Source organism: Podarcis liolepis, assembly GCF_965112155.1.
Source record: "Podarcis liolepis genome assembly, chromosome: 1".
NCBI lineage: Eukaryota > Metazoa > Chordata > Lepidosauria > Squamata > Lacertidae > Podarcis > Podarcis liolepis.
Window position 1 is genome coordinate 112,416,218 of NC_139554.1, and position 20,127 is coordinate 112,436,344.

At 44.7% G+C, this 20,127-nt stretch overlaps 1 protein-coding gene and 1 long non-coding RNA gene across 7 annotated transcripts in view; one reads left to right on the forward strand and one right to left on the reverse strand.

Moving 5' to 3' along the window:
• The window catches only part of PDE1A (phosphodiesterase 1A), a 156,158-nt gene that overhangs the window by 100,336 nt on the left and 35,695 nt on the right, over positions 1–20,127 (forward strand). For all 6 annotated transcript variants that reach the window (XM_083496395.1, XM_083496398.1, XM_083496397.1 and 3 more), the window contains exon 2: positions 14,061–14,174. In XM_083496395.1, the coding sequence (XP_083352521.1) occupies positions 14,061–14,174 (114 nt within the window). The remainder of the gene's footprint in view (positions 1–14,060; positions 14,175–20,127) is intronic.
• Positions 14,626–16,079, reverse strand: LOC310704396. The gene is made up of 2 exons (XR_014524766.1): positions 15,944–16,079; positions 14,626–15,088 (listed from the first exon to the last, which is right to left on the reverse strand). It is a non-coding gene; the product is annotated as an uncharacterized lncRNA (long non-coding RNA).

A 20,127-nucleotide genomic window follows, 5' to 3' on the forward strand; every position in this document is an offset into this window, starting at 1 on the left:
TTTCACTAAGCTGGTTTGAGTCCCTTATATGTTAATTGACTTCCCCCTATCTCTTTGCAGTTTCCACATTTCTCTTACATTTAAATAATCTGCATTCCATTATTAAAATTAATCTGTGCTGCTGTGATCTCATGGGTGATGTGGATGCCATTAGGCAGTTGAATGTGCATGCCTACTTGGTCTGTTTCCCCTTCCTCCCACCGTCTGCGTAGCCCCGGGTGCTGCCAACCCACGCTACACCACTGGCCATGAGACATTAGCCTTATAAAAAGCATTTTCACTTTCTACAAATCTAATTCAGGAGGACAATTTTCCTGGAGGGTTAATCTCTCCTTCCTAGCTGCAATGCCCAGAAAGATCACATACCCCAGCTGCGATGGTGCGTACTTTCAGGTGTGTAGGGAAGCAACACAGCTGGGGAGTAGAGGGGTATTTCTTACCTCATCTGCTACATCCCACCCACCATAATGGTTCCTTCTCCATTGTAATTGTAGCAGAAGGCTTCTTTGCACACATGGCCACCTTAGCACATGGCAACTAAGGCTGAAGTGTGTGCCACGTGCTGAAAGAGTCATGAATTCTTCCTGCATGTCCATTGGAACAAGTGTCAAAGGTTACGTTTCATTTCTTCCTTTGTGCATTTCCCACAAATGAGAGTTAACAGAGGTGTCAACCAGTGTCAACACCACAGTACAAAGGGAGCAAGGCTCTCAAAAACACGCGTATGTATGGTTTCCTCAGATGTCTGGCCTCCAAATCTGACAGCTCTTTCTTTTTAAATGTTGCAGGTGAGTTTTCTTTTCTGTAACAGTGAGCTGCTGACCCCCTGAACTGAAGCGGCATTTCTGCCAGCTTAATTAGCTGTGCTGATAAGAGGAATCATTATGAAACCTTAAAGATGTTCTTGGTGATACTCAGCACACAGATGCTCCCCATGGACTGGCCTTAACCGGCTCCACATGCTGTTCTCGCTGATATGTCAGCTACATTTATTAGCTCAGGAAATGAAAAACACCACCAATGCCCACTTATTTAACCATACCTCTTTTGCCCTTCTGTGATTTTTTTTGACCTATTCTTAACTGCTCTGGGTTTGGTTTTCTTTCCTTTTCAGTGTTACACTGTGCATTCAGATTATGTCCAGCTCTACTTCATAATGCATTATTGGATAAATATGATGTGCAGCGTAAATTAATAATGCAGAGTCTTCTTCAGTAAAAGAATAAAAGCTTTACTGAGTTAAAATAAACTCATGTGCAAATACAGTGGTACCTCTGGTTACAAACTTAACTCATTCCAGAGGTCGGTTCTTAACCTGAAACCATTCTTAACCTGGGGTACCACTTTAGCTAATGGGGCCTCCCATGGTCGCCGTGCCACCAGAGTGCGATTTTTGTTCTTATCCTGAGGTAAAGTTCTTAACCTGAGGTACTACTTCTGTGTTAGCGGAGTCTGTAACCCGAAGTGTTTGTAACCCGAGGTGTTTGTAACCCGAGGTACCACTGTAATAGCATGGCGAACAGAAGATTAAACTAGCTTCAGAGCATACACAGAGTTACTGAGTCACACAGAGTCTCCATTGAGCACAGGCCTCATAGAGTATAGGCTCCACCTTACACACACAGAGACATAGACTGAGAGAGACAATGAGTCTGCCTGCAAGCAGATACAATACTTATACAGTGGTACCTCGGGTTACATATGCTTCAGGTTACATATGCTTCAGGTTACAGACTCTGCTAACCCAGAAATAGTACCTCGGGTTAAGAACTTTACTTCAGGATGAGAACAGAAATCGTGCTCCAGCGGCGCGGCGGCAGCAGGAGACCCCATTAGCTAAAGTGGTGCTTCAGGTTAAGAACAGTTTCAGGTTAAGTACGGACCTCCGGAACAAATTAAGTACTTAACCCGAGGTACCACTGTACAGGGAATGAGTCATCCTCAAGATGAGTCACAGTGATTCAGCATGCTAAATGATTCTGTAGCTTTTCAGCATTTCACAACATTTCTAGTCTCCTTTACTGCTTCTGCTTTCAAACACCTTTGTCACATGACAAAATATGTATTATGGTCCCTTTTTGGAAGTGGAACAGTCACCTTGCGCCACAGCCTCAGAACTGGGACTCTATAGCTCCCGTCCTGAGATAGCTCAGTCAGTAGAGCATGAGCCTTTTAATCTCAGGGTTGGACTAGGTAACTCTAGTGGTCCCTTCCAATTCTACAACTCTATGAGTCCCATGGCTGAATACTTCTCCACCTATCCAAAACTTTCAAGACCTGGCAGGTCAAGATGAGTCCCCTGTTCCTCCCTATCTAATTCCTGCCACCTTCATCTTCACATCTCATCTCTTAGGCATACTCAAAATCTTAAGTAATCATTTGTCTCTGTGTGGTTTCTATTTTAACATCAACGGTAACCTTGGGAATAAATTTCGCTCTTGACATCAGCTCGTCCAGTTATCTGATTGGTTGCTCTCACTTGGCAACATTGTGATCTAATGCATGAGCTCAATAGTCAAGATGGTTTAAAACCTTAGAACCTCACTCATATTGCAAAAGTGGGGATGAGACATCCTTAGAGGAGGGAGAGAGGCAATTTTTTGCCAATCTCCCACCTTTCCTGCTTACTCACTCACTACTATTGCCGCCTCCACCTCTAGATGGGTGAAATATGCAAAGCACAATGCGTGAGGGTGCCTGAGCTGGATTCAACCATTAGATGACAAATCAGGTTGAAACTGGCTAGTTTTGTGTCCTGATTAGTAATTTATAAAATGTCTTTTCGTACATGCAATGCTCAAAGTATTTATCATAGCTCTACTCTTGTTGGGAAGACATAATGGATTTCATAAAAGGTTTGGTATTTTTGTCCAAGAGGTATTTTTCACTGGTAAAATCTTCAATGTCTATGTGTGTGTGTGTGCGCGCGCAAGCCACCCACTCAAGCTATTGAAAATGCACATACAAAGAAAGATAATTTGTGTCTTCCAGCCAAATGCAAGTGAAAGGCGTTTGTGTACAATTTACCTTGGTGTGATAGATGCAGATAAAATGAAATAAGCAGCTATAAAGAACTTTGTCGGGACATCCATTACTCAAATGGAACTTGAAATCTCAAAGGAACCAAAGAAGCACCACACACATAGTGGACTGTCAACATACCTTATCACAGGCAAGATCAGCATTAAGAAAAGTTAGCTGCATTTTCTGAGCAGATTTTTTTAAAAAAACTTCCCTGAAGATTCCATCGCAGGCTAAATCAAGGGTAATAACTTGGTCTGCTACTGCATAGATCAGTTAAATTACTATTTTTTTTTAAAAAAAAGAACATGCAATTTTAAAAACTTTCCAAAACACAGCTTTTTCCAAACTAAAAACAACAGCCAAATTTATCTGGGGCTAGAAATGGGTGGTATGTACTACTGCCACTCAAGTCTGAAAAGGCATGTCGGAGGCAGAATTGTAAAAGTGTTTTCTCATAAATGGATCTACAGTAAAAACCAGTATGGTCCTAAAAGAAGGATGGAGATGAAATGCTCATCTTGTACCAATTTCGCCATGAGCCCTTGGAATCTAGTTGACTATACAGCTGGGCAGGGCTTTGCAATGGGTGTCCAGGGCACCACTTGGCAGAATGAACAGAACACGACAGGGCTGGTTTATCACATGTTGAAGTAAGTGAAGTAATACTTCCAATGAGATCTCAGAAGGTCGTCAAAAGCAGAATCTAAAACTGTCCAGATGCTCCAATGGGTTGAAATAAACTTACCTCTGGATGAGGACTGCAGTGCTTGCAGTCAGTGTTTTGCATGCACGAACACATTGCAGCGCAAAGCGTTACACGTCACCCAGAGTTGAGCAATCAGCTATCAAGTGTACAGGAATGTGGGAACTGGCCCAGTCCATAAATTGCAAGACCTGTTTTAAAACTTTGATGTGGGCTTTTGCTACATACCTGAATCACCTTTAACCACAAAAGCTTCTCACCCATGGAGGGATGCCTGCTTAAAAGATTTACAACCCATCATTTGATCCAACAACCCAAAGAGCACCTTAGTAAAGGTAAAGGGACCCATGACCATTAGATCCAGTCGTGACTGACTCTGGGGTTGCGGCGCTCATCTTGCTTTACTGGCTGAGGGAGCCGGCGTACAGCTTCTGGGTCATGTGGCCAGCATGACTAAGCCGCTTCTGGCGAACCAGAGCAGCGCATGGAAACACCGTTTACCTTCCCGCCAGAGTGGTACCTATTTATCTACTTGCACTTTGAAGTGCTTTCGAACTGCTAGGTTGGCAGGAGCAGGGACTGAGCAATGGGAGCTCACCCCGTCACGGGGATTTGAACCGCCAACCTTCTGATCGGCAAGCCCTAGGCTCAGTGGTTTAACCCACAGTGCCACCCGTGTTTAAAGCAATACCAAATCTACCAAAAGGTCCTTCCTCCACTGCTGTGTGTGTGTGTGTTCTCCCCTGGCTTCTGCAACCAACTGGGAGTTGGAGCAGAGTTTTCTTTTAGGCAGGGAAGCAGGAAGCAATCTCCACACGACTGCTTTGTCACTGGTTGGTGAATAGCATACCCTCCAAGCGTTCCAATTTTCTAGCGACCACCCTGGAATTATGAAAGCCACTCCAGCTTCTGATTTGATCCTGCAATGTCCCTATTTTCTATGCCAGTGCTGCTGCTGTCAGGCTCGGGGAGGAGGATGAGCTGGTGCTTGTCCTGAGCAGCAGAGGCAGTGGCAGCTGTGAGGGAGAATCCTGTTGCCTCTCTATGGCCTCTGCATGGCCTCTGCTACCAGCCTCCTCCCTCCTTGGGCAGCTTCATAGCGGCTGCTGGAGAGCAGGAGAGGAGAGGCTGCTGCTGCCACAGTGCAGGCAGAGGGCAGGGCTGCCCTGGGTGGGATGATAGGAGGAGCAGAGTGGAGCACAAGGAGTCTTGTGTTTGTATCTAGTCTTGCCACTTTCTAAAATTGATTTTTTGTTGTGTGTTTTTCTTTTTGTAAATCTTCCAATTCAAAGTGTTGGTGCTGACCTTTAAAGCCCTAAATGGCCTCGGTCCAGTATACCTGAAGGAGCGTCTCCACCTCCATCGTTCTGCCCGGGCACTGAGGTCCAGCTCTGAGGGCTTTCTGGCGGTTCTCTCACTGCGAGAACCAGCGCAGGGAACCTCCAGAAACCAGGGGAACCAGGCAGAGGGCCTTTTTGGTAGTGTCACCTGCCCTGTGGAACGCCCTCCCACCAGATGTCAAAGAGAAAAATAACTACCAAACTTTTAGAAGACATCTGAAGGCAGCCCTGTTTAGGGAAGCTTTTAATGTTTAATAGGTTATTGTATTTTAGTGTTTTATTGGAAGCCACCCAGAGTGGCTGGGGAAACCCAGCCAGATGGGTGGGGTATAAATAATAAATAAATAATAATAATAATAATAATAATAATAATAATAATTCCAAAGAATAAAACGAAATTGGGATTAAGGGGTTTTATCAGGACAGTGGAGGGCATGTGTCATAGGTGCCAATTCCCTGGGGTCCTGGTTGCCCAAGAACCCACAAAATTCCCCATGTAGGTGCTGGCCACCCATGGTCGCAGGGCCAAACTGGCACTCTTGGCACTGTGTGTTGTGTCCTGCACAGGGTGGGGCACAACAATGGGGGGCGTCCAAAGAGGGTCAGTTGTAGAAGAGTGAGAAATGTCCCTATTTTCATCTGTGGAATGTCAGAGGGCATGGAATAGGACCGGGCTGATCTTATTATTGCTGCAATATTCATTAGGTGTTCGAAAACATATAACCCCTAATGGCAACCTCCATTTGCCACTCTCTGTCTTTAAGTAAATGTGAAGGGCCAGAATGGATCGATGTTGTTTTGCAAGCAGCATTCAAAAGGGCAGTTGCTATAGAAGTACTAGCCTTTGGCCTTTGCACTAATCAACACGCAGAAAATGGCACCGGGGCACCTCGGTGCTGCGGTACTTCAAATGTTCAGCAGAAGTTGGGAAAGGTTTGCGTAGCTTTTTCGTATTGGATTTATTAAGTGTAATCGAGTTTGATCAAATATTGAGCACAGGTCTAACGAAAGCCTAGAGGATGTACCTTGGGGCCTCATTATTTTCAATTAATTATCATTTTATAGGTAGGCTCTGAACTATGCCTAGGGGAGTGCACCAGCACAGCTTAATTCTTCACACAGGAGGAAGAAATGTGTAAAACTAATTTTCTCAAAGGAAATTAAATGGCCACTAAAGCTGAATCTCATTTAAAATGCATCTCTTTTGCCCAGAGCTTGTACACGATTAGAAGTTGAGCACGATCACAGATGTAGTCTTACGAGTATTAACGAAATCATATTAAAAGTGATACTGGCCTTTTTCTTTCTTTCTTTTACTCTGAAAATCATTCCTCCCTCGCCCCATTGTGCTTTAAAGCAAAAATCCTGGACTGCATTTTAGTTTGGGAGAGTGGGAAATGAAGAAGAAAAACCTTTATGGGTTAGGAATCATGTCAGTTCTAGAGGTTAGTATAAACAGCTTAGTACAGGGTTCCCCGAATTTAGGTCTCCAGCTGTTTTTGGACTATGATTCCCATCATCCCTCACCACTGGTCCTGCTAGCTAGGAATGATGGGAGTTGTAGCCTCAAAACAGCTGGGGACCCAAGTTTAGAAAACCTGGTTTAGCAAAAGGAAACTATGGTTGTGGATGTTGCCACTGTTTAATGTGAACTTTAATTACTGTTTGCATGGTGATATTTTTCTCCTGTATAAATGCAACATCACTTTCACACTTTTGTCTGTGTGATTTATGATCAAGCATATGTTTTTCTGTTTCCACTAGTTCAGTCACAAGGTATCCTGCCCTGCCCACCCCATGACACATGATTATTCCTCAAAAGCAGGATGGGAAATTTGTCTCTTTCTGGATGTCATTGGACTACAACTCCCATAATGCCTGACTGCTGCTGGCAATGCTAGCTGATATTGATGAGAGTTGTGGTCAAAAACAGCATTTGGAAGGCTGCAAATTCCCTCTTTCTAATTAAGTGCATGCACTTGGAGGGGCAAAAATTAATGATCACAAACAGCCTGAAAACATGCTGCTTTATTTCAATTTCATATTGACTACATCCTAAGCCTTTGAATTCTACCAGGTAAATAGAGTTGCCAGACACTGACAGCAGCAGCAGGGGTTGGAGAGGGGGGGGGGGAAACCCCTTCAAGAATTGATGGCATACTTAATTTATTTATGATAATTTATAGACCAAAACCCAAAAGCTTCCAAGTGTTTTTCACTGGTGCAAAGTAAATTGCAAGTGCACATGAATTCATATATCCCATGTGGTGCAGTTTGACTTGTGGCGAGGATCAAGGGTAAGAACTGAAGTCTAAAGACCCCCAAATTTGACATCCACAAGTCTAATGATGCCTTCCAAAGCACAGGCAGGAGTTCCTATTCCTTTGGATATAGTCTGTGTGCATTTTCATTGAAATGAATGAAGTCTTCATGTAGCACCCTGCTTGTGGTTAACGCTTAGCTGGAATGAAATATTCAACGCAGCAACAGAGAAATTAAAATAATAATTTATTTGTCAGACAAATAAATAAGAGGCACAGTGGTATATGGTTACCAAGCTCTGGCCTGGCCTCCTGCCATTATGGCCAGCACTTATATTTCCTTAATCCAGCCCCCTTTGCTCCTCCTATGGCTGCCTCTGTCCCATCAGCCTGGTTGAAATTCCTATTGGCTGATTGGTATAACCAATCACAAAAATACACTCATATCCTACTGTCCTTATATGGAACACAAAGAGCTATATATTGTTACATCTATAAATGACAAATAAGTATTAATATATCTTACATGCGTCTCAACAAGGAATCTTAATTACCAGCTCACCTCTTGCCCCCCTTGCCCTATTGCCTTCTAAAACAAATGGTTAATCTTAAATTTTTATCTTGAACAGATGTCAGAGACCTCGGGTTCATATTCTCATGCATCATCAATGAAATATCTCCTTTTAGAGGTCTTTAAACAAAGGTCTGACAGCCATTTGTCATAAGTGCTCGATTGGCGTCTTCTTGTCTGACAGGGGGCTGGGCTGGCTGACTTAATTTCAGGATAAATCTAGCATTTCTTAAATCCTTTGCATAATTACATTTAAGCCAGCATATTTAAACTTCCTCAAAGTAAAAAGGAAGGAACAGTTTACAGCCTCAAAATAAAATAGGAAAAAAGCCTCTTCCCCTCTTCACACTTCCCCCCCTTCTCCAGCCAGTTGCTTGTTTTCCATGTGCTCTTGACCTTTTGACCTTAGGCTCAAGTTTAAGGCACATGGTTTTATTTTACTGTTTACCAAACTCTTAATTATGTAGGGTCTGTGTAACCTTGGTCTTCAGCCTGTAATTCCAGCTTTTACAACTTTGAGAAACTTGTCTCCTGCTACTGCTATAAATCAGGGAGGCCCTTGTTCAGGAGAGCAGGAAGATAAACAACTGCCAAAGTACTTAGCCAGCTGGTTTCTGCATGGCATGAAACTTTTGAAAGTCTAAGCCCATTTACCTGATCAAGATATAAGCCAATATATGCCTTGATTAAAAATGCAGTCTATATTCAGATGCCACAATCCCCCCTTTCAAGCTCAAGGACCTTGCTACCAAGCGTCCTTGATAGCTTGATCTTCCTGAGTTAAAGCTCTATATAGTGCCATGATATGAGGTAGAGTTTCATTTGAAACCATCTTGCTAATTGTACTCCTAAAACATGAGATGATACATGGCATCATACATAAAACCATCACTACTGTCAAGAAAAACAAGCAAGACAATAGTATCCCTTTGAGTCCTGTGACATTGGGTAACCATCCCATATCCCATCCTTCCCATGTTTGTACTGGGACATGTGCTATATTCTCCATCTTTGTGGCCAACACACGGATTGCCTCACCATTATCAGAAATGTTAAAGCAACAGGCATTCCCTGTCAAGTTCAAGACTCCACACAGGCCTCCCTGCCTGGCAAGTACATAATCCATTCCCATTTTCAGCTGCAAAATGGGGCTCTACTTTCATCCAACTGTTGTGCAATAAGTCTCAAACTCTGGGCCGTTGCATTGGTTACAAGTTCCACTACTGCTTGCAATCGAATTATTCTGTTTAGATTATAAATAGGATCCCGTGCCCCTTGTATGAGCTCACCAGGATTCCAGGAGGCAGGATCATAATAGGCTATAATGCGCTCTGGTGGCCAATCATCAGTATCGCTCCAACTTTGGGTACTTCCTCCTGCTATATGAGAAATATACTAGTGGGCAAAATCCACATTGGTGGTAATACCCATCCCAGGAAACAAGTCCCACTCCATTTGGAAGGGAGTTTCTTGTATGCCCATTCTCCACATATCCACCACAACCATCGGGTCTGAGGGTTTTGGTATGTGGAGTGCATAAGGCGAAATATCACAAGAGGTATAGAGTTCACAGTGCAGTATGTTAGATTGCCTTTCTTCTGTCACAGTTATGTTCCATACCACTTTCCATGCATGGATAAAAGGAAGTGCACAGGGCAAGGTATTCCGAGTTCGATAGGTAGTACCGTGTGCCCAGGTATTCTTAATATAATCCCAAGTATAGGGACAATGAGAAGAGCCTATCATGGTAGAATCAGCTGCATCTGATGATTTATGTACACAGAATTCCCCTTGTACAGGTATAACTCGTAATGGTTTAGTTGAGTTCCATCCGGGGAAATTCTGTACTTCTGTTTGGTGTGGCATTTCGCTTACCATACCAATGGCATTTAATGGTATTGGTAATAGTGATAGCATAAATATTAGTCCCAATATAATTCCCCCAGTGACAGGAATGGGGAACCACCAAGACCAAAACATATATCCCAAGGATCCCCAATGTGTAATATCTCTGATAATTGTTCCACAAGGGGGCAGTCAATCAATTGTATAAGAGAATCTTCCCTTTCACAGCCGCTGGTTCAGACGCTCCTCAAGCTTCAGGCGTGCGCAGGTCAGCCAGCTTCCAGGTTTGTGGCTGCAGCAGGCCAGTCGTCTAATGTTGCCCGTGACCTAGCCCGTTCCCCGTAGGGCTAGATACAGGGGTTTTTGGAGAGAGTCAGTTTTAAAGGATTAGAGGGGTCACCTTTGCACGTCCAACTGCCTTCGGACTTCTTCAAACGGGAGTGATGAATCCAGGGGGTCACCTCAGCTACCTTCACCGCTGTTGGAGTAGAGAGCAAGACGGTGTAAGGTCCACGCCACTTAGGTGCAAGTGGATCACGTTTCCACTCTTTCACCTATATGCTATGCCAGCCTGGAGCTGATGAATTGGCTTGGCAATGCTGCACGGCGTGCGCTCGAGGGCCCACCTGTTAAGATAAAAAAACAAAACAAAACAAACAAACACGGGAGAGAGACAAAAACACGGGAGAGAGATTGCACTTGTCCCTGTGTCACATGTTCTCCTATTTGTTTGAGGTCAGTTGGAATATCCTGAACAAAGGAGGGCGGCCTCCCATACAGGAGCTCAAAAGGTGACAACTTAAGTCTTTTTGTGGGTGTGCACCGAACACGAAACAGTGTTATGGGTAACACGTCTACCCTCCTGAGACTTTAGACATATTAGTGGGCTTCTGGCATGCCCTGCAGATACCTTGCACAAGCGTCTGGCGATAGGTGGTAAGCCTGGCCAGGTGAATTGCATTGTTTGGATCCCAATTAGGATCTTCCAAGGGAAAGTTTTCCTGGAGATGACGGTCAATATTATAAATATTTCCCACTCTGGCCTGCTCACGCAAATATATCTGTGCCTTTTCAATTATGTCTCTCCTTTCCTCAGTGGTGAAGAGAGTATTCAGGAGCTGGCGACAATCTGTCCAAGTAGGACTATGAGTATTTACTATTGAGGTCACCAAGTCCATCATAGCCTGAGGTTTTTCTGCGAAAGATGGGGTGTTTTCCAATTCATCAGATCCGTAGTTGTGAATGGAATGTACTGGAGGGGCTACTACGTGACCTTTTTCTTCGCTTTGCTCTAGGGACCTCAAATCATAGGGGATGGTATTTGTCCCAAGGCGTTCTTTTAGCAGCTTTATACGCCCGGCTGTATTGCTTGCTGACCGATTAAGGTCTCCCTGTAACTTCTGTAATAATTCTCTAGGACTTGGATGTACAGGGGTTTGGGGTAGGCAATCAGTTGTTCCACTAAAGGAGACTGTAGATGGAGTTCTACTGGGACTCACAGGTGGAATAACCACTTCTGCTTGGGCTTCATTATAGGACTCCAATGCCTTCTGAAGATATTTATCATAATCTATCAAGGAATCAAGTTCTGTGACTCCAGCCCCATTATTCATTCCACTTTCTTGCCTTGGGGTTACAACTGGTGGAGGGTTTGAATTTATTTGGCAAGATTCCTTTCCTAGCTTCGGCTTTTACAGCCAATAATTTGCATCGTTGGACTTTGCATTCCCTTATCCATGGAGGATTTTTATTTAATGTGCTCAGCCAAGAATCTATATATGAAAATTGTTCTGGGCACCCTCCAGTTTCTTTGGCGATGTTAGACCAAAGTTTGCTTACTAAATTTATATCAAAGGTTCCTTGAGATGGCCATTCAGTATTTTCTTTTGGCCACTCTAGTTCACATAACGTTCTCAAGCGTTCTGGCGTCATTTTGATTCCATATGCCCCTGAGAAGGCTTTCTTAAAATTATTTAACATACATTCAAAAGGTGTATTTCCCCCCTTTGAACCCCCAACTCCCATTGTATGGCCCTGTGAAGTATCCACTCAGTCACTCACACACACACCTTACTGGGAAACGAAGTAGTACTCACTCCACACTTAGGTCAGCTACACATTGTACTTTCTCACACATGCAATGCGCCAGATACTTCACCACACACTACCTCCCATTCTTCCCTTTTCCCTACACCAGATCACCATCTGATGTACCCAGCCACCTAGCGTACTCAGTTCCCCTTTACTGAGACGCAGAAGTTTGATCAGGACTTCTCTTCCTCCCAATTAATTGGAGGGCCAAAACCCCTTAGTGCACTTACCCTTAGCTGGTTCCCTGTTTATTTCTCTGGTCCCCCCCGGTCCGTCGCCGTCAGTGGGCAGGGTATCAGACAGACGAGACTGCTGCGTTCCCCTGGAAAAAATTTTTCCAGTGCGCGCTGGGTAGGCACAGTTGTCCTCTCTCTTGTACCCCGTCCAGTGAGGCGAAGGGGCTGCGTTCCAGCAGACCACTTATCCGAGTCGCAGGCACCATAAAATGTAGCACCCTGCTTGTGGTTAACGCTTAGCTGGAATGAAATATTCAACGCAGCAACAGAGAAATTAAAATAATAATTTATTTGTCAGACAAATAAATAAGAGGCACAGTGGTATATGGTTACCAAGCTCTGGCCTGGCCTCCTGCCATTATGGCCAGCACTTATATTTCCTTAATCCAGCCCCCTTTGCTCCTCCTATGGCTGCCTCTGTCCCATCAGCCTGGTTGAAATTCCTATTGGCTGATTGGTATAACCAATCACAAAAATACACTCATATCCTACTGTCCTTATATGGAACACAAAGAGCTATATATTGTTACATCTATAAATGACAAATAAGTATTAATATATCTTACATGCGTCTCAACAAGGAATCTTAATTACCAGCTCACCTCTTGCCCCCCTTGCCCTATTGCCTTCTAAAACAAATGGTTAATCTTAAATTTTTATCTTGAACAGATGTCAGAGACCTCGGGTTCATATTCTCATGCATCATCAATGAAATATCTCCTTTTAGAGGTCTTTAAACAAAGGTCTGACAGCCATTTGTCATAAGTGCTCGATTGGCGTCTTCTTGTCTGACAGGGGGCTGGGCTGGCTGACTTAATTTCAGGATAAATCTAGCATTTCTTAAATCCTTTGCATAATTACATTTAAGCCAGCATATTTAAACTTCCTCAAAGTAAAAAGGAAGGAACAGTTTACAGCCTCAAAATAAAATAGGAAAAAAGCCTCTTCCCCTCTTCACACTTCCCCCCCTTCTCCAGCCAGTTGCTTGTTTTCCATGTGCTCTTGACCTTTTGACCTTAGGCTCAAGTTTAAGGCACATGGTTTTATTTTACTGTTTACCAAACTCTTAATTATGTAGGGTCTGTGTAACCTTGGTCTTCAGCCTGTAATTCCAGCTTTTACAACTTTGAGAAACTTGTCTCCTGCTACTGCTATAAATCAGGGAGGCCCTTGTTCAGGAGAGCAGGAAGATAAACAACTGCCAAAGTACTTAGCCAGCTGGTTTCTGCATGGCATGAAACTTTTGAAAGTCTAAGCCCATTTACCTGATCAAGATATAAGCCAATATATGCCTTGATTAAAAATGCAGTCTATATTCAGATGCCACAATCATACACGTAGTGGAGCTCCAGGTGTACAATGGAGTATACTTGGGGCCTGCATTCTGGGTAAAATTATGTCAGCCTAGATAGCTCAGTTGGTTAGAGCATGGTGCTGATAATGCCAAGGTTGCAGGTTCGATTCCCCATATGGGACAACTGCATATTCTGGCATTGCAGGGTGTTGGACTAGGACTGGGTGATCCTTAGGGTCCCTTCCAGTTTTATGTCTAGGATTTTGGTATATGAGGTAGTATTGAACTCAGTTTTACTCACAGTAGACCCACTGAAATTAATGGACCTAAGCTATGCTTCCGATTTGACACACACCACTTCTCTGCTGCCCCTGTGTGTTTCCCATACATCATATAAATATTGGAGACCTCACATTTCTTTTCCCTTTGGGGTCAAGCTTCTACGTTGTGGTTCCCCTGTATCGAGCTGTCAGATCGACGACTGCAGAGGCACTTGGAGCATTGCTTGATAGCACTGGATGTCTGAACCACTCATCACTAAAGTTCAATAATTTTAATGGGTGTAAAACTTAGTCGAATAACACCCATTGTCAGAAACCACCTTCCACAGAAGATGAAGGAATATACTGTTTTGGAAAGGACAACTAGTTTTGCCTCGAATAATCCCAGCTTTTTTGTTTTTGTTTTTTTTACAGATTAAGATGTTTGGTGAAGCAGCTGGAGAAAGGCGACGTTAATGTGGTCGATTTGAAGAAGAATATTGAATATGCTGCATCTGTCCTGGAGGCTGTATACATTGACGAAACAAGGTAGGTCTACAGAACTAGGGGCAATTGACTGAATCTGGCTGGATATATTCATCTAGCTCTCCATTCATCCTACCACCTGTCTATTGGAAGGACTTCTCTGAGTTACATCACATCTGCACAAGTCACAACTAAAATAAATTGGTAATGTAACCCTTAGGCCAGCATCCATTTTGGAGATAATGTAGGTGCGTTGCTTTGAACACTAAAAAGAAGGTCAGTTCTAAATATTTGAATTATTCCTCTGAGTTCAGAATCTAGAATGTCCTTAACCATGTTGAACGGTGCCTTTTTGTGATCTTTATTCTCAGTTCAATAGAATTAGATGTTTTTGGGAACAGAAGGTGCTCCATGTTGTTCAATTACTCTGACCGTTGGAACTTGTCTCTCAGTACATCTGTGATTAATTAGCTTTCTGTATGGGTACACATGCAGAAAGTCTTTTTTTTCCCCCTCATCCCAAGCCTTGTACATACTTAACTTCTATTGAAATGGTTTCACAGCTAATTTCATGCGTCTCATTTTTACGGTTAGAAATAATGTTTAGGGTAGCCATGTCAATGAAACTGTATCTAGTGTAAGACCAATTTCCAGCGTGTTTACCTAAGTTTTACATTTCACAGTCTTGACTTTCTCAACATTTTTGTATCGAATGGAATGTTCTCCCAAGTGTGGCTGCCAAAACATCTTTAGGATCACTTGGATTTGGAGTATGTGTTTGGTCCTATTTCCTTATTAAATTTAAGGTCTGGTGTTTTCATAATTCCAGGAAGCCAACCAACCTTGTTATATAGTAAGTGTGATACGTGTGATTTGTATGACTTTCTTGTTTATTATATGCGCACACGAAACATGATACATTTGGAGTTAATAAATAAGAGAACAAGAGGAACAACCTGTCTGTGATTTCCTGTAACCTCTGCCAGTGGCGTAGCGTGGGGGGTGCCAGGGGTGCCGGCCGCACCGGGTGCAACATCTGGGGGGGGCACGAGTCCAGAGGGAAGGGACAAGTTCCTTCCTCCGTCGGGGTCTCCGCCGCCGCCACCAGCCTTGCGCCCTAGCGCGCGCGCCCCCCCCCCCCGCCGCCGCGGCTGCGCTCCACTCACTGCTCGCAGGAGGAGCAGCCGCTGCAGCAGTGCCGACGCCGCCACCGACGCCTGGCCGGGCACGGGCAGCCTCCGCACCCCGACACCACCACCATCCCCTCGGCCCAGCCACAGGCGGTGGCTGCTTCTGCCGACTGGGAGGGAGGAGAGCTCCGAGGGGCCTTGCCGTGCCCTGCACTCCCCAAAACCCTCCAAGAGGAAGCCGGCGGGTGGGCGAGGGTCTCCCGGCAGAAGGGGGCGCTGCTGGCTCCGGCTCTCAGCGCAAGTCTCAGCCGCGGGGGGGGGGGCGAGGACGGAGCACGGCTGGAAGCCCCCGGACCCGGCCGGGAGGAGGAGAGGCGCTCGCCAAGCCCGGATCTGGAGCTCCACCTACAGCCCAAGGAGAGGAGGGGGCGGGGAGGCGCCCGAGGGGAGGGGGCTTTGGCTGCCTCGGCCCGCGGGGGCTCCGCAAATAATAAATTTAATAAATTCCTGCTGAGCCTTTGGGGGGGTGTCCTTGGCTCCTTCGCTCGCCCCCAGCCCCAGTGGCGTAGCGTGGGGGGTGCAGGGGGGCCGGGCACAACATCTGGGGGGGCGCGCTCGCACTCGCGTGCTAAAATCCACGGGTTGGGGGCGCACATTACTTGCCTTGCCCTGGGTGCTGACAACCCACGCTACGCCACTGACCTCTGCTGAGAAATGAAAATTAATAGAAAAGGAGTAGACGCCATTATCCAACAATTCTGCATCATACACAGATTTCTGTGCTCTTGTCCAAGTCAAATTTTTGTCATAGCCTATAGTTATTCTGTTTGCACCAGTGTTGTTGTTGTTGCTGTTGTTACATTATGAGTTGGGGGGGTCAGTCTGGACGGACCCTGAGTCCCCCATCCTGTACCTTCAGTCTACCAGCCTTTCTCAACCTGTGGGTCCCCAGATGTTGTTGAACTACAACTCCCATCACCCCTAGCTAGCAAGGCCAGAGCTCAGGGATGATGGGAGCTGTAGTCCAACAACATCTGGGGACCCACAGATTGAAAACTGCTGGCTCTAGTCCCATTGTCAAAGTAAGGCTTTAGCTGGCCAGTTAACTGCTCATCAGCATCTCAAAGAATGAGATTAGTGATGGCGCTTTCTAGGAAAGGGAATAAGCTCCCCTCCTTTCCTTCATTGAGCTGCTAGCTGCTATGAAGGAGAACAATAGCCAGAATGGTGCATGAGAGCTGGAAGGAGACAGAGACATGCTCTGTGCTGGATCTAAAGCTGTTGCAAATTGAGGAACAAGACCTTGTGGGGTGTTAATGTCGTGAGCTCCCTTCCCATCCTATGCTATATGTGTAAATAAAACCATATTGACTCTAAAGACACCACAGTTTTCAACTGACCTTCACTCAAAGAAAACTGAACCCTGGAAAAGCACTTAGAACCTGGGTGTCAACTTGAATAAAATATTGGAGGGGACCATGCATACCGTAATCGATCACATGACATGGCACACAAACATCATTTGAATGAGAATTCCCCTCAACTTTGGGGGGCCCTGGCACCCTCAAATATTTGGGGGTGGCAGCAAAGGGACCTCGGTTCCTAAGATTTTGTTCCTGTGCTTGGAAGCCCTGGAGTCTCTCACCCCTCAGAGATTGGAGCTTTGTGTAACATAACTATTGCTATTACTGTTATTTATATTCATATTATTACATCTAGATCTTACCTTTCACTCGAGGAGTTCCAGGTGACATATAAAGCTTGGGCTCTCCCCCTTCCTGTTTATCCCTGTGAGGTAGATTAGGTTGAGACTGTGGCAGGCCCAAGGTTATCCTCAACGCCGAGTGAGTATTTGATCCTTGATTTCCCAAATCCTGGCCCATTATTCTAATATACCATACTAACTGTGGGAGGGGCACATGGGGCCGCTCCTCCTTTAGGTGGGCAGAATCAGCTGTAGGGGACATGATTCTGTCACTCTTCTGGCAGGCAGGGTCAACATGAGGTCACAATGGCCAGCCTTTCTTCTTCATCAGCATGGGGGCAACACTGGTTGGCCCCCTCACCCCAACTGATTCAAGCAGCCACCTGTGTGTACTATGTGCCTTTCTCTAAGATACTGCCGCAAGCTGAAAAATGAAGCCATTGCCAAAATAAGTTTCTTACTGTGAGTATATGTGGCGGCATGTTGTAGCTTCGTGACAGAGTAGAGATTTAAACCTGGGTCTCCCAGATCCCAGCTGAGCACTCTGCACAATATAGTTATTTCTAGGCAGAAACTCCAGTGCCTGAAATGGCTTCACTGATTCTCTCCGAGAAACATCCATCTTCTAAATATTAAAATACTTCTGAATTTATTTAAGAATTGAAGAAGCATGGAAGAAGGACAGATTTCTCACCTCATAGAAACATTCCCTATGAACTGGCTTTGCAAAGTCACATTCATGCATTTTCTGCTTGGAACAGGGGCCCTACATTGAGCTAAAGTAGATAATTCACGCTGCACTTCTGAAACTTTTAGTCTCAAAGATGTGCTTCCAGATCATGTGGTTCAGAATGTTCAGAATGTACTTTGATTAAGCAGCTCCCCAGACCTTTTTAATATAGCCGGATATCAAAATGCATCATTCAGACTGGCTTGCAAAGTCCCCACTGTCCCTCCTCTGCTTCTTCATTCTTCTAAAACATCTGCTATATTACCACAAATGGGAACTGTTAAAATATTCCCCAAAATTCAAGGAGAACATTCAAATGAAACATTTTACACAGTTCCGCCAGCCTAGCGCTTCGATGCATTTGGGGAGCACTTGCCTAGGTAAATCCCTGGCCTGTGTCACAAGAGTTAAATTTTCAGGAGTCCCCAGCTAGCAAAATAAGAATGGGTAACAATTGGCTAGTCCAGACCCCATTATGTGTTTAATATGTGTGTTTCCCACTTGCCTAGAAAGTAATAGCTTTTAGTGGAAAAATCAATAAGGCCTGATTGTATTTTTCCTGTTACTGAAGGTTGGGGGAGGCAGCAGATATGAAATGCATTTGATTCAAAGTAATTCCAAACTTTAAGTTTCTTTGATCGGAAACTTTACATTTAAAAGTTGAAACTGTAGCATACCCTCCAACATTTCTCTGATGAAAATAGGGACATCCTATTCAATAGTAGTAGTAGTAGTAGTAGTAGTAGTATACTCCACCCATCTGACTGAGTTGCCCCATCCTCTCTGGGTGGCTTCCAACATATATAAAAACATAATAAAACATTAAACATTTTTTTTAAAAAAACTTCCTTATACAGGGCTGCCTTCAAATGTCTTCTGAATGTTGTATAGTTACTTATCTCCTTGGCTCAGAGGTCGCATAACTCCATACCCTCCAAGAGTTCTCCAATGAAATTAGGAACATCTCACCACATGCTCCAACATTGCTCTGGTGAAAATAAGGACGTCCTAAGGGAAAGCAGGATATTCTGTTTAGGGAAGCTTTTAATGTTTGATGCATTACTGTATTTTAATATTTTGTTGGAACCCGCCCAGAGTGGCTGGGGAAGCCCAGCCAGATGGGTGGGGTATAAATAAATTATTTATTATTATTATTATTATTATTATTATTATTATTATTATTATTTAGAAACCAGGATGGCATCTGTAAATCCAGGACTGTCCCTGGAAAATAGGGACACTCAGAGGGTCTGTGCTGTAGCCATCATTTGTATCTTAATGCTTCTGACCAGCTGCATACAAGAAGAACACAGATCTGGAGCTGAGAATGTTGCTGGCCTGCAGCTGGGGCTGCTGGGCACCTGTATATCCCAAAGTGTGGGATTGTAACACATTCCTGTAAAGAATGAGAGAAGCCTATCTTGAAACCCCCTAAAAGCAGGCGTCGCAAACCTGTGGACCTCCCACAGGTTGCAGGACTCCAACTCCCATCAGCCCCAGCCAGCGCAACCCAATGGCCTAAGGTTATGGGTGTTGTAGTCGATCAATCTCCGCAAAAGCCACAGGCTTCCCACTTCCCACCACATTAGTGTAGTAAAGAAAAAGCGTTTTGAATTCGTTGTAAACATGCAGCACCAGATGGTGCTGGAGAGCAAAAAAATTATTTGTGATATTCCATAGCATTTTTTCTCCTTCTGTTATAATCAGGGGCGGAGCTTCATGCTCTAGCACCGGGGGCAGAAAATAGGCGGGGGCGGGGCTGGCGCGCGTCCTGGTGGCGTGGCACGCCACCTACGGGGGCAGGGCGCCCAGCATGGGTGGGGGCACAGCCGCGATGGAACCCTGCCAGGATCGTGCTGCCAGGGGTGGTGCGCTCCCCCACCCCCTCTTCCTCCGCCAGTGGTTATAATGATTTAATTTCTGACTTATTTATAGAGCCCCCCCCACCCCGGTGTGTAGATCCATACAAAATTGTGTTATTAGGAGAAATTGATGCTGAAATGCTAAAGAATTTTCACGAAGATGTCGTCCGTCCCCCCCGAATTGCTGCAGAAATATAGAAAATGTAGAATTTAAGATTAGAAAAAGGAGAAATCGAGAGAACTGAAATGGACAAATCCTCCATTTAAGAGCCAGCTAGGTTTGGAGTCAGACAAGTCAACTATTGTGGCTCATTGAGGATATGCAGAGATGGGCGAAGATGTTTTGATGCCTGGTGAAGAATTGTGTCCCTAATCATTTGTGTGTACACTGATGCACAACAATTAAATACAGTAATGATATGTTGCCTGCTATTTGCATTTTACCATGTGCCACCTGAGGCCAGCTGCTTCACCAGTCTGCCTCCATGGGCAAGGCCCTGCCATAATTAGCAATAATAGAGGGGTTGCCTGCAGTGTCCGCTGAAGAGAAGGCAGAGGTCTTTTCGTCGCTTCCAGCACCTCACAGCAT